Source organism: Notolepis coatsorum, assembly GCF_963971535.1.
Source record: "Notolepis coatsorum genome assembly, chromosome: 7".
Classification (NCBI taxonomy): domain Eukaryota; kingdom Metazoa; phylum Chordata; class Actinopteri; order Aulopiformes; family Paralepididae; genus Notolepis; species Notolepis coatsorum.
This window is the reverse complement of record NC_140171.1, coordinates 115772346-115786094: the sequence shown is the minus strand read 5'-3', so window position 1 is coordinate 115786094 and position 13749 is coordinate 115772346. Positions and strand designations below refer to the sequence as shown.

At 42.1% G+C, this 13749-nt stretch overlaps 1 protein-coding gene across 1 annotated transcript in view; it reads left to right on the top strand.

Moving 5' to 3' along the window:
• The window catches only part of rptor (regulatory associated protein of MTOR, complex 1), a 606910-nt gene that overhangs the window by 62889 nt on the left and 530272 nt on the right, over positions 1-13749 (top strand). The window contains 1 exon segment of the mRNA XM_084318354.1: positions 8567-8649. Coding sequence (XP_084174480.1) covers positions 8567-8649 — 83 coding nt within the window.

Here is a 13749-nt window from a genome sequence, read left to right as displayed (position 1 = left end):
CGCAGGAGGAGGCTGACACTCGGCTTCTTCTGCATGAGGCAGATGCTGTGCAGAAGGCTTGTAGGAAAGTGACCATACGTTGACAGATGTGGTGGTTTTGGCAGTGTCTTCTTTTAGCAGAATAGCTCCTGATGAACTGTGGGTTTCCTTTGGTGTTGGGTCGAGTTTCCGGTTAATCACCATTCATCAAATGGTTGCCACAATGACTCCAGTCAAGTGTCTGACTCTCCCTGTCTTTCATGCTTTCACTGGGTGCGACACTGTCTGCATTTGCTGGCCGAGGAAAGAAGAGTGCCTGGGAGACATGGAAGTCTTTCCCACAGGTCACTGATGCTTTCCAGGAACTCCTGTGCATTCCAAGTGAGGTCAGTGAAGATTCAAGGGTACTTCTGGAACGATTTGTGGTGCTTATGTATGACCAAACCAGTGAGAGCATGGATGTGAATGACGCCAGGAAACAGCTCTTCTCCCAGAAGTCCAGGACATTAGAGAACATCCCTCCAACCCAGGCAGCCCTCATACAGCACATCAAGCGGACTTGCTATCAGGCCAACATTTGGAACCAGTCACTGGTCCTGGATCCAGAGATGCCAGAGCCATCTGCCTGGGGCTGGACAAAAGAAACAACTGAGTGGCAGCCACTCTGGACCACTCTCCCTGAAGCAGCAAAGTCTTGCCATGAGCTGGTCCGCTGCAACTGCCAGAAAGGGTGCACTGGACTGTGCTCCTGTGTCAAAGCTTAAGTGTACAGATCTCTGTTTCTGTTCTGGGGACTGTTAAGATTTTCGATCTTTAGTTCTCTGCTTCTCCGTCCCTTGATGGTTTTTGTTTTGTAAAGCGACATTATGACCAATGAAAGGTTATGTATAAATCAGTTAAAAAATAAAAACATATTAAAAAGTTAAATAATAAATTAGTTTAAATAACTTATGATAATTATTATTATTATTGCCATTATTGTTGTTATAATCATTATTAACATCATTATTACTGTTATTATTTTGGAAATAAACTACCTTTTTGCACTGTTTACCTCCCTTTGTCTGCATAATTTGACCTCCACATTGATCTAAATGCATTTTCTTGAATGCTTGGTCTCAAAGGTATCACCAACAGAATGGGCACCCTGAAGTTGGTAGGAAATGATACCTTAAGTGTTTTTCTACTGTGTTCGGTTCCAAAGTTATGAAGTTTTTAATATTTTGGGTGGCCATCTTGGATTTGACCTCTCCCGGACCTCAGAGGTCAAATCTGACTTCCCTCCACATCTGAAAATAAACCTCATGGTATAAACTTACTATGGTAGAAGTTTCATGCGTTTATGAAAAAGTTCACAATTGTTTTGCTATCCGCTGTACTATAAAGGTACATGCCTAAGTAAATGGAAGATTGCTCCACTTCTACAAGTGCAATTTGCATGTTCTTGGTATCTATGAACATATAGGGACCTGGGGGTATGTATTCCCAGTGTCAGAAATATTGTGTCCGTTACTAGGCTTGAGTAAATTGTAATAAAAAAAAGGAGAATATAAATTATGATTTTATTTAGCATCTGTGCCGGTGAATAACACCATGTTACAATTGTGGCGCTAGAGATTTCACTCACTGAGCTCATTCAGCACCTTCATGAGATCAAGTGAATAAAGGGAAGATGATTAAACGGAAGGATTTGTAGATACAGTAATAAATTATAATCGATTTTAATTATAAATTCATGTTTGACCTTGAACTTGACCGTGACCTTATTATGGCCAAATCATACATCTATGGATAGGGAAAAGGCTCCTCTTTCCAATGGCAGTGTTAAATCTGGATTTAGTATTTTCCTCTCGGTTCTACGATAAAAGAGATATAATTAGCATTTTTCAGATAAATTCTTATTTTCGGTAAATCTTATAAAACATCGGTAAAAGTGAAAATATACACTTTGACTGCTGTTTTTATAGGGTTAAGATATTTACTCTTGGATACATTTGAAAAAGAAAACACAATCTCTTAACATCCAAGGGCCCCCATGTGGGCCCTCTTGAGGACGACAATATATAGATATAATTAAAGCCCTATTTGTTGCCTGTCGACTGCCCTTTCAGGTGACAAAATCCGTTCAGCGGTTCTCGAGTTACATGCCGATATGTGAGGCGTGCGCCAAAGTACACATTACCACCCCGACTCCTGGGGCTCTAGTTCCGTCAATAATTTGGCGATCTTGAAAATGTTTGGACAGGGTTGTAGCCAATGAGTGTGGCTTTCCAATGATACCCCACATGGGGATCTAATACAGAGAGTAAAGTACTGAAAAAAGGGTACTGTTGGATATCATATTGGTGAACTGTACCCAAACCTAGTGGGTATGTGAGAAAGTTGTATGACACAAGTTATTTGGTAAGGTCTCCCCGTGGGCATGTTTGTGAGTGGTAGCCAAGCATCATCCTCTGCCCCGTTTTAGGTGAAATAGTAATTCAGGCAGGGAGGCGGGATGGCCTAGAGGTAAAGAGACTGGCCAGTAACCGAATCCCCATCCCTGACGGGAGGGTGTATTCCAGCTGTGCTCTGGTGACTGAAGGGTGGCTGGTATCACATCTACGGTGCCCACCATCCTGCGTAAGTTCCCTTGAGCAAGGCACTGAACCCCAACACTTCTCCAGGGGTGCTGCACTTCAGACCTCTCTATAGCAGCTTTAAACTTGTAGCTGAGAATTTCTGCATTACTTAAGGGGACATTCTCAGTTATTTTATGACAAGTTTTCGGCATACAGTCCCTGTCAAAAGGAGATGAAGGGACCCTCGCCCACTGACCCAGACGACATGACTGAAACCACAAAGGAACAGTGGCCTCAAACCACCCTCTTGTTCTCTTGAGGAAAACCCACTTCTAAGACTTTTACTCTTCTTTCAATGGTGTCTGAGGGCAGTGTGTCAGTTACTGTAAAGTTTTAGTTTGGGGGGGAAGGGGGTTGAGAGTTGAGAGAGAGTGAGAGGCCAGAGCTGGTAGTGTAGGCCTAGACATTAGATATTATCAGAGCTGGTAATATAGGCCTAGACATTAGATATTACCGGAGCTGTTTTGCACTTTATAACTATTTATTATTATGATGTTCTTATTTGTGAAAAGAAATCATGCACTGTAATGTCGAATCACGTTCCATTTGTATATACAATATGGTGAATAAAGTCATCTGAATCTGAATAGGCCTAAATATTAAATATTACCGGAGCTGGTCATATAGGTCTAAATATTAAAGGTCACATATTATGAAAACCTCACTTTTTCAGTGCTTCTGTGCATACATTATGAAATAAGACATTAAATAAGACAACCTAGTCAGTGCACTAATTCAGAAGCTGTGCCTTTTAAATTAGTTTTTATTTTTCTTTTTTTTAACTTCGCAGAGACTTGCAGAGTTGGGTGTGGGAAGCAGCAGCTTCCATTTGCATTTAAAGCTACAACTACAGACACAGATATAGCCTGTTGAGAACAGGATTGAAACAGGGGCTGCTAGAATGCATAATCTGAGTTGTATTCAGCAAAAAACTTCAAATACATGTTTGGAGGACCTCTGAGACTTATATTAACGTGTTGAAAAGGAGTATAATATGTGACCTTTAAATATTACCAGAGCTGGTAATATAGCCCTAAATATTATATATTATCAGAGCTGGTAATATAGCCCTAAATATTAGATGGTATCAGAGCTGGTAATATAGCCCTAAATATTATACATTACCAGAGCATGTGACTCATCCCAAAATGTCATCATTGTCTAAAAGAGTGGCATACGATAATGATTGATTATTGGCTGACTATCCCCTCTTAGTCTATTTGTAGATTAAATCAACTAATCGATTAGTTGAAAAAGTCCTATTGCTATTAGTCAACTAAGAATAGATTTTCCTATACTAGGGCTGAGCCCAAACGTTCGAACCTTCGTTCGTTATGTTGCCTTCGAATTCTAAATCAACATTTGAATATTTAATAAAAAATAATATTTTTTTATTTGTATGTGTCTATTCATTCTGTTTAAACCAATGGGGTTTTTCTTCACAGTTGCAGATAAAGATTAGGCTACACTAATATTATAGTATTAAAATAAACTGATGAGTTATATTAATTAAAGAGGTGATTTAAAGCCCAACATCCAGGTTAAACCCTACTGATCAATTATGGGTAGTTTACATCATTGGTATATAATTTCATAATTAATTTTTTTCCATTTGACACTGGAAATGCCACTCCGAAAGAGTTAAAAAGGTCCACGCACGAATAACATGCACGCGCGAATCAAAAAAGCTTATCAAACGCCGACGTCACTACAGGTGCATATTAATGAGCCGAATCTAAAAGCTTATCGGACGCTAGCACGGCCGTGACGTCACTTCAGGAAACGTATGCCTTGCCCGTCCGGGTCATAGTACTACTCGATATATGGCGCTGGCTAACGTTAGCATTATGTCTACTGTCGTGAACCATTTGAGATCGGGGCATGTAGAGGAGTTTGGGGAACGAGTAAAATCATGTGCAGGTCCTCTTCTCAGACCTGTGTGGCAAAGCACTGCACACGCATCATGCAAGCTACACGTCGCTGCATGTTGATCAATGGTGGCCCACTCTGTGCATCTACAGTCGGGACCAGTACACTAATGTTAGCCTATTAGCTCCGCCGTCCTCCCGGCTACAGTCGGGACCAGTACACTAATGTTAGCCTATTAGCTCCGCCGTCCTCCCGGCTACAGTCGGGACCAGTACACTAATGTTAGCCTATTAGCTACGCCGTCCTCCCGGCTACAGTCGGGACCAGTACACTAATGTTAGCCTATTAGCTACGCCGTCCTCCCGGCTACAGTCGGGACCAGTACACTAATGTTAGCCTATTAGCTACGCCGTCCTCCCGGCTACAGTCGGGACCAGTACACTAATGTTAGCCTATTAGCTACGCCGTCCTCCCGGCTACAGTCGGGACCACTACACTGACGTTAGCCTATAGCTCCGCCGTCCCTGCGGAGCTATAGTGGTTCTCTCCTCTTTGTGTGCCCCCGTTCTTGCGTGTGTCCTGCCGGGGAGCTTGTGGACGCGACAACAGCGGCCGTAGCGTTAGTTAGCTCATAGCTATCGTGTACCACTAGCGTTACGGCGGGCTCAAGCCCCCTACGGCTGCCGCCGTTGTCGCGTCCATGGGCTCCCCGGCAGGGTACCCGTGGGGACGGGGGTGTACAGAGAGGAGAGAACCATTTTGTGTCGGGGGTTCATGCCGGCCAGCGAGCCGGACGTCGGGATATGTTGTTAGCACAATAGCTACCAAGCTAAGCTATGTTAGCTTATAACGGTGTACACAATATGTACAACGACACAATGATTTACATTATTACAAATATGGTAACGTGGTTGTGGCTTTTACAAATAGTGGTTAGCTTTAGAGATGGATGGCTATGATCACGGAGCAATAGTGTTGTTAGGTGAAACAGATACATTTTCATTCGGCTAGTAGTAGCAAGGCTCTCAGTGCCTGCCACTAGCTGTGTGTGACTCTCAGCGCCCCCTGGTGAGCCCCCTGGTGCCCTGCACCTGTTGTGACGACATCATTTCGATTACACACGCACGTTATGAACCATTGATTAAAATATCCATGTGCGTGGTGATTGTGTTGGGCAGACAAAATGTTTGATAAAAACGCTAAAACTGGGTCAATTTCAATACTTTTTTTTCCCTTCTTCATGAAAGTCACCGTTGGCCTAGTCCACATTGTTTATTGAACAAAAATACAACATGAAGGTTGGCCTTTAAAGGGGACATGCATTGCTATTCCTTTCACTATTTGGGCATCAATTCCTGTGAGTCTATGGAACACATCTGTAAAGTTTTTTTCCAAAAAAATTCATTGTTTTATATTTTTAATCAATTACTCAAAAGCAAGATTTTTCTACTTCAAGATTCCAAGCTGTTTGGGGTGGGCTCCGCCCATAAGCGCTTTGAGTGACAGTCGTCCACAGAAAGATTGAGGGTGATACTAACTCATTTCGCCGCGGAGGGGCATAATCCCACGGGACAATGCATTGGTAACTTGTTTCAAATGACAACATATACCGCTGTGAATATTATTGCACGGATCGGAATATGGTCGTGCGCGTGGGAGTCAAAGATATTTTGACAGTGATATCCCAGGGAGAAGACCCTCCACCAGCCCCACGCGCACACACATTTACACACTCCTGCGTGCTCTCTCTCTCTCTCTCTCTCGTTTGTGTTTCCCCGCACGCCGGTCAGGTTGTGTGTGTGTAAATGCGTGTGTTTGTGTTTCCCCGCTCGCCGGTCAGGTTGTGTGTGTGTAAATGCGTGTGTTTGTGTTTCCCCGCTCGCCGGTCAGGTTGTGTGTGTGTAAATGCGTGTGTGTTTGTGTTTCCCTGCGTGCCGGTCAGGTTGTGTGTGTGTAAATGCGTGTGTGTTTGTTTCCCTGACAAAGCTCTTCCCTCTCTCTCTCTCTCTCTCTCTCTCTCTCTCTCTCTCTCTCTCTCTCTCTCTCTCTCTTCTCTTTCTCTTTCTCTTTCTCTTTCTCTTTCTCTTTCTCTTTCTCTTTCTCTTTCTCTTTCTCTTTCTCTTTCTCTTTCTCTTTCTCTTTCTCTTTCTCTCTCTCTCTCTCTTTCTCTCTCTGTCGGCACCCGCTTGAGGAAGTGCAGGTATTTCCACTCACATGGTTGTGTTAGTTATGCAGATCACTGCCTTATTCACGTCAGTAAAACAGTCAAATCAGAATGACCTAATTCACTGGGGTAGGAGATTGTCTCAACTGAATTAGAGCAATCTGCCAAAATGGTAATTAGAGACACAGACCCATTGATACTAACCCCCCATTGCTATAAAACAATGCTAAACACTGGACAAGGCCATTTATAAGACACAGGACCTTTTAATAAATAAATAAAAATATGAATTTAATCACTTTATTCAAATTGAGGATTTAGTTTGAGGATATTTATGGAAAAAAAAAAAAAATATATATATATATATATATATATATATATATAAAGATTTTGAATATTTTTTTTAATTATTATTATTTTTTTTATTAAAAGCGAAGATTCGAACGTCCATTCGAAAAACCCTGACAAAGTTCGAATCCCAAAAACAGGCTTCGGTCACTGCCTTACCCTATACATGACCAGAAAACTGTAGTTAAATGCCCACAATACGTATATATAGGCCTTCCTTGGTGTGTATATGTATATATTTCTTATAATCAGCAATGGTTTAATTTAAGCATAAACATATCGATATCTTGCGTGATTTGTCAATATCTTATAGGGATGGGTCATGATTTCCTGAATTTTCATCGTCATTCAATTATAAAAAATGAAATAGTTCATGCGACAAATATATGCGTAAAAAATATTTGGCCTTGTTTATACTGGCACCTAGTAGTAACGCGTTACTAAAAGATATTTGCCAATGGCCATTAAGCAACAAAAGATGTAAATCTTATCTTCGGTGTTTCCGAAGCAAAAATGCACTTCCATCAGGTCAGTCGTTTCTAATCTCAAAGCCAACTCACCGTTCGCTCCGTGCGTTTGACCTTTACGCCCAAAGGATATGGCTGTGCTGCAAGAATTTGCCCAGCGAAGGCCTTTCCTATGCGCATACAGCAGCTCTGCCAAATGGTCATGTTCTGTGCTGCGTCAAACAGTAAGTGGAGCTTTATTAGCACTGTTGCCTCACAGCAAGAAGGGTCCTGGGTTCAAACCCAAGCAGGGGTTCTTTCTGTGTGGAGTTTGCATGTTTCTCCTGGTGTTTGCGTGGGTTTCCTCCGGGAACTCCGGTTTCCTCCCACACCAGAAGACATGCACGCTAGGCTTCCTGCCGTCACCCTTGATCAAGGTACTGGCATCCCAGCTGGTCCCCGGGGGCCCGTACTGTGCGGCTGCTAGTTAGGATGGGTCAAATGCAGAGGATGAATTTACCCATGGGGATTAATAGAAGTATACATTACATTATTATTTATGCTTCAAAGAATAGTTCCCAGTGAATATCGAGTAGTATTATTGCTCAAAATGCCCATCCCTTATATGTGATTTGCCTGCTGTGCAGAATTTGATACCCCGCCCTCTATCTATATTCTGCTTTTCCTTCTGTATTGATTTTCTCTCATTAATATTTCAATCTCAGGCGCTGCCATTTCTCCAAATGTTACATTTGATTTGATAAGGAAATGGCTGCGAAACAGAGAAATGCCGTCTGATATAGACTATTCAGTTATTTCTTGTATTGGGTTAGCTTTTTCTATTTTGTAGGTTTTGTGTTGCTGGGAAGTGGAGATTTCTATGGGCTAGGGCTGTGAGATGATTTTGGGAGGTCACGATTATAAATATCTTTTGTATTTTTTCACCATGTACAGAGGGGATTTGAACACACAACAAGCCAAGGTTGAGAACCATGTTCTTGCAAGGTCTTGGTATGTTGCTAAATACATTTGTGGCTTGTTATTTCCCCTCTTGGCTGAGTATCTTTAGTTTCGGTCAGTAGCTGTCCTGTAGCTGTGTGATATCTGGTGTTGACACCATCTCTGTGTTTGGTTGCCAGATCCTCTGTCGATGAGCCCACAGAAAGCCCTGGAGACCATCGGGGCCAACCTGCAGAAGCAATACGAGAACTGGCAACCCAGGGTGAGTGAGTTTACATGAACCAGACGAGACTCTCTTCCCTCCTCCTGTCTGACACGCTCTCATGCGGCCTTAGTTCCTTCTCTCACACACCCCTATATATAACCTACAGTCGTGTGTTTTGTCCTCTCCAGTGTGTGTGGCAGGGTTCGCACAAGATCCTTGAAGTGCTTAACCCTTTCCCCGCCAATAACGTTGTACAACGAGTTTCAAGTTCATGCGAATTCTGCCAATAACTGCGTACGACGTGATTCTGATCATAATTTCATATTTTCGCCATGGTATTCATATTTCACTCACGGAGCCTTGTCGGATGCTGTGTGAGCCAGCACAACTCTGCAACGCTTCAATACTGCCACCTGGTGGCTGATCGGCGAGTTGCAACCGGAAGTGGATCTCTTGTGATCCCGGTGCGTCTCCCTATTCCGTCCGGCAACTCGTTTATTGTCGCGGGACTCAATACACACACCGTGGATATGGATCTTTGCCATAACTCAATAATCGACATGATTTGGGCGTGTATTAGTAATATACAAACCGGAAATGGATCGCCTCGATCCCCACCACATAACTGGGATCTGTTTGCTCCACTCTCATCGCCCAACGGTACGAGGAAACTGACGTGAGTTTCAGCGTTTTTGTTTATCATTTTCGATACAAATGGCTCTGATCAATATATCACCCATACTACATGATGCATCTAATGACTTATCACAGAATTATAAACGACCCCCCCCCCCCTCCGTTCACCCGCACATGATCAGTCATAACGTTTAGGACCATGATGTACAGTTGACATTTTTAATATAGCATCGATCAGTATCAAACTGCATTTGATTATCTAATATATGCATTTGTGCCTATATCTCACGTTCTCGGAAATACTGCAGAAAACGTTAAAAACATATTTATACTCTAGACGGTATTTTCGTATGAATGTGTGAATGAAAAAGTAAAACGTTCCTACATCCTGAACGATAGATAATCGATGTTGAATGGGCCATAGTAATGTCAATTTAGCAATACAATTTAAAAAGTTATAGCCCTGCAAAGAAGGTGAACATCTCCATAGACTTACAGTGCTGGCAGAGATGAAACAGCGATGGATATAAGCGTGGCAGAGAATGGGTTAAGGTGCTTGATTTTTGACCAAAAAAAGTTGAGGCCTGTAATTCCTTAAACAGCCAATTTTTTAACAGTCCTTGAAGTTCAAATCAACCATTCGCATTCAAAGTTTTGTTCATCCATGATAAAATTGTTCACAATCAAGAAATAAAATGTTTTAATCTGAAGTCTAATTAATTGTCCTGAAATTGGTTTTAACTTTTAAGCCATAAATATTGGATCCGATTTTCTTCCAATAAAAAAAAAAAAACAGCATTTAAAAGTGAATTAAACATTTTAAAATGAAAAATAGTGCTTGGAAAAGTACTTGAAAGTCCTTGCATTTAATTGTGCAATGTCTGTGGAAACCCGGCACGGTGGTGTAGTGGTTAACACTGTCGCCTCACAGCAAGAAGGTCCAGGGTTTGATTCCCGCTTGGGGACCAGGTTTCCGCGATTCCAGTTACCCAGGTGGGGTATCTCCCGGGCCTTTCTGTGTGGAGTTTGCATGTTCTCCCCGTGTTCGCAAGGGTTCCCCCCCCCCCCGATAAGAGAAACCCAATGGAAAAACATGCACAACAACAGATTGCTAACGCTGTCGCGTCTGTGACGAAGACGGACAGGAGCACTTGGATGGTCTCCGGGCGTGGCCCACGCCACAGCCCTCGTCTGCTCCCGGCTGCCCTTGGGGGGGAAGGGCGATGGGATGGGTTAAGCGCAGAGGAGAATCGCATCGGCGATCCTACAAAAAACAATGCGTGTGTGTCCGGTCTGTGTGTGTGCTAACCGTGTGCTAACATTGAGGATAATTGCATGCCAATTAAAGACCTCTGAACAGGTCCTGCATTATTATTATTATTAACCCTGTATATATAACCTACAGTCGTGTGTTTTGTCCACTCCAGTGTCCGTGGTTCACAGGGCTGCTTGTACATGCTTTGCATCAGCTCCTTTCAGTAATGAGACATTCTTCTCTGATGCAGTATGTGACGAACGCAGAGAAAACAGGAGGGTTGGGAGGAGTGGGCACATGTGTATGTGAAGATGTTGTCCTGCGCTCTCGCTTGTCATTACTGGTTTATTTGATGTGTTAATGAAGGCGCAGATGGAAAACATTTGCTGCATATGAACAATATGCATATTTGCAAATGTATGTGTGGGGGATTAACTTTATTTCCGTACTCTGTATGGGTGCTGCTAATTAATGTGTGAGTTTGCATTGAGGAGGGCCGGCCTACAATAGCGAATGCCCCTTACTTACTGACTGACTGCCTGACCATGGTTGAAACACCAGGCATGAGTGTTGTTGCTGCTGAGGTGCAGGAGGCATCAGATCACAACAGAGCCAGACACACTAGTGAAAGCCGCATATTGTGTATAATAGCAAACCACATGAACAAAATAAAGCCAGATGCATATCATGTTCACTTATCACAGGTACAGTATAATCTATTATCTCTTCTCTTAGAGATATTATTATTATCTCTTAGCTAATGCTACACTCAATCTATACACTACAGCTGCTTGCATTGGATATCTGTTCCTCGTCCATTTCATTGCTTTGTTTTCTTTTCCGCCTTTGCTTAGTCAACTTGTATGTTTGACGCTATTTCCTCGCCCGGTAGGTCGGGGGGGGGAGGTCTGCTGAAACTGAGCCAGACTGCAGTTATGTGTATACTGTAGCATCTTCTAGGCCAGTGGTTCTCAACTGGTCTAGCCTCGGGACCCAACATTTTCCTTAGTCATTAAGTCGCGACCCAAAATTTTGAACCACTATGATTTATGTAAAAAAAAAATATTTGCAGTAATACGCAATCTTTCAAAATATGAAATAAACACAAAAAAGTGCAACAAAAGTGCAACTATTGCTAAAAACCCAATGAAATAAAAGAATAATAAATAATATATGCTTCTTAGCAGATTTATTAGCTTAACATAACAGACCTAAATTTGGGGGAACTAATGGGATAACTGAGTTTGCAACAAAAGTGCAACTAGGGCTAAAACCCAATGAAATAAAATAATAATAAATAATATGCTTCTTAGCAGATTTCTTAGCTTAACATAACAGACCTAAGTTTGGGGGAACTAATGGGATAACTGGGGTTGCAACAAAAGTGCAACTAGGGCTAAAAACCCAATGAAATTAAATAATAATAAATAATATGCTTCTTAGCAGATTTCTTAGCTTAACATAACAGACCTACGTTTGGGGGAACTAATGGGATAACTGGGGTTGCAACAAAAGTGCAACTAAGGGCTAAAAACACAATGAAATAAAATAATAATAATAATAAATAATATATCCTTCTTAGCAGAATTCTTAGCTTAACATGCAGGGGACTAATGGGATAACTGGGGATGATGTTTGCTCCTGACAAGAGTCTCAAAGTCTGGGGTGATTGTAGACAAAGCAACTCTGAGGTCATGCTCAATGTCCAATCTGTTCCTCCGGTTTTTGTCTTCAGCTGGACCAGAGCTGAGAAGCCACTTTCACAAAGATAGGTAGTGAAAAAAAAAAGTAAAAAAAAAAAAAATCTTTTTTACTTTTTTATTTTTTATTTTTATTTTTTACACACACATCCGCGACCCACTCAAAATGGCCCCGCGACCCACTTTTGGGTCGCGACCCACCAGTTGAGAAACACTGTTCTAGGCTATGCATTATGCCCACAGCGTTATTTTGCACATAATCTCACACATGTTTTGCACACTTTCTGTTTGTAACACTTATGGATATAGCCGGACGGCTGCTTGAAAAACACTCACTTTGCTCACTTTTATTCTTGGCCGCATATTAAAGCTGCAGTAGGTAACTTCATAGAAATTAGCAAGTGAGTTCACCTGCCCAGCAGAAATAAAGCGAGCTCTGCATCACTCCAAAGTAGGGATGGGAATTGATAGGATTTTATCGATACGATTTCATTATCGATTCTGCTTATCGATTCGATTCTTTATCGATTCCCTTATCGATACCTGATCAATTTATAATTTAAATGAATAAATTGGAAATGCAACAGAACTAAGCTGGTTAGAATAACAACATGCAACTTGACATTTCTGATTGTCATTTATTGTTGAGCCCCCATGTCAGGGGTGACAGTGGCTCGGGAGGTAGAGCAGTCGTCTGGCAATCCGGAGGTTCCCGGTTCGATTCCCGCTCCTCCCGGGCAGCGTGTCGATGTGTCCTTGAGCAAGACACTTAACCCCTAACTGCTCCCAATGAGCAGGTTGGCACCTTGCATGGTTGCCTCCGCCGTCGTTGTGTGAATGTGTGAGTGATTGGGTAAAATGTAAGGAACAAATTGTAAAGCGCTTTGGATAAAAGCGATATATAAAAAAGCAGCCATTTACCATGTCAGAAAAATACAAAAACTGTAAAAAATAAAACATTAACATGGCCTACACTTAAATAAAATAATGTATTTGAGATTCTCTTAAAATGAATATTTTTTTTATTCTTAAACTAATTTAATCTATTGAATAACAGGTCGTTATTCCTCTGACTTCTGTCTCACACACACACACACGCACGCACGCACGCACACACTCCGTCTCTTATTATATGTGAACTAAAGAGTACAAGGTTTACACAACAGCCCCCACCCGCTGTTTTATTGTATTTGTACCTGTACTATCCGCTGTCAGCTGTTTATCTCTCTCTGAGAGCTTGATTAACTAGAGTTAGCTCACGTTAGCTACCGTTAGCTCCGCGGCTAATTTTAGCTCACCCTGAACTAAATCAACTACCTGGAGGGGAGAGAACAGATGGTGGAGGTAAACGGTACCCTATCCCCCCCCCTCACAGTGAGCTGTGGTGTTCCACAAGGAAGCATACTAGGACCGCTACTATTCCTAATTTATGCAAATGACATGTCGTCAGCTTGTGACTGCAACTTGTTCCTGTTTGCGGACGACTCAGCCCTGCTGGTCTCTGACAAGAACAAGTTACAGGTTGAAAAAGCCCTCAGCTCGGAACTAGGCAAAATCTGCATATGG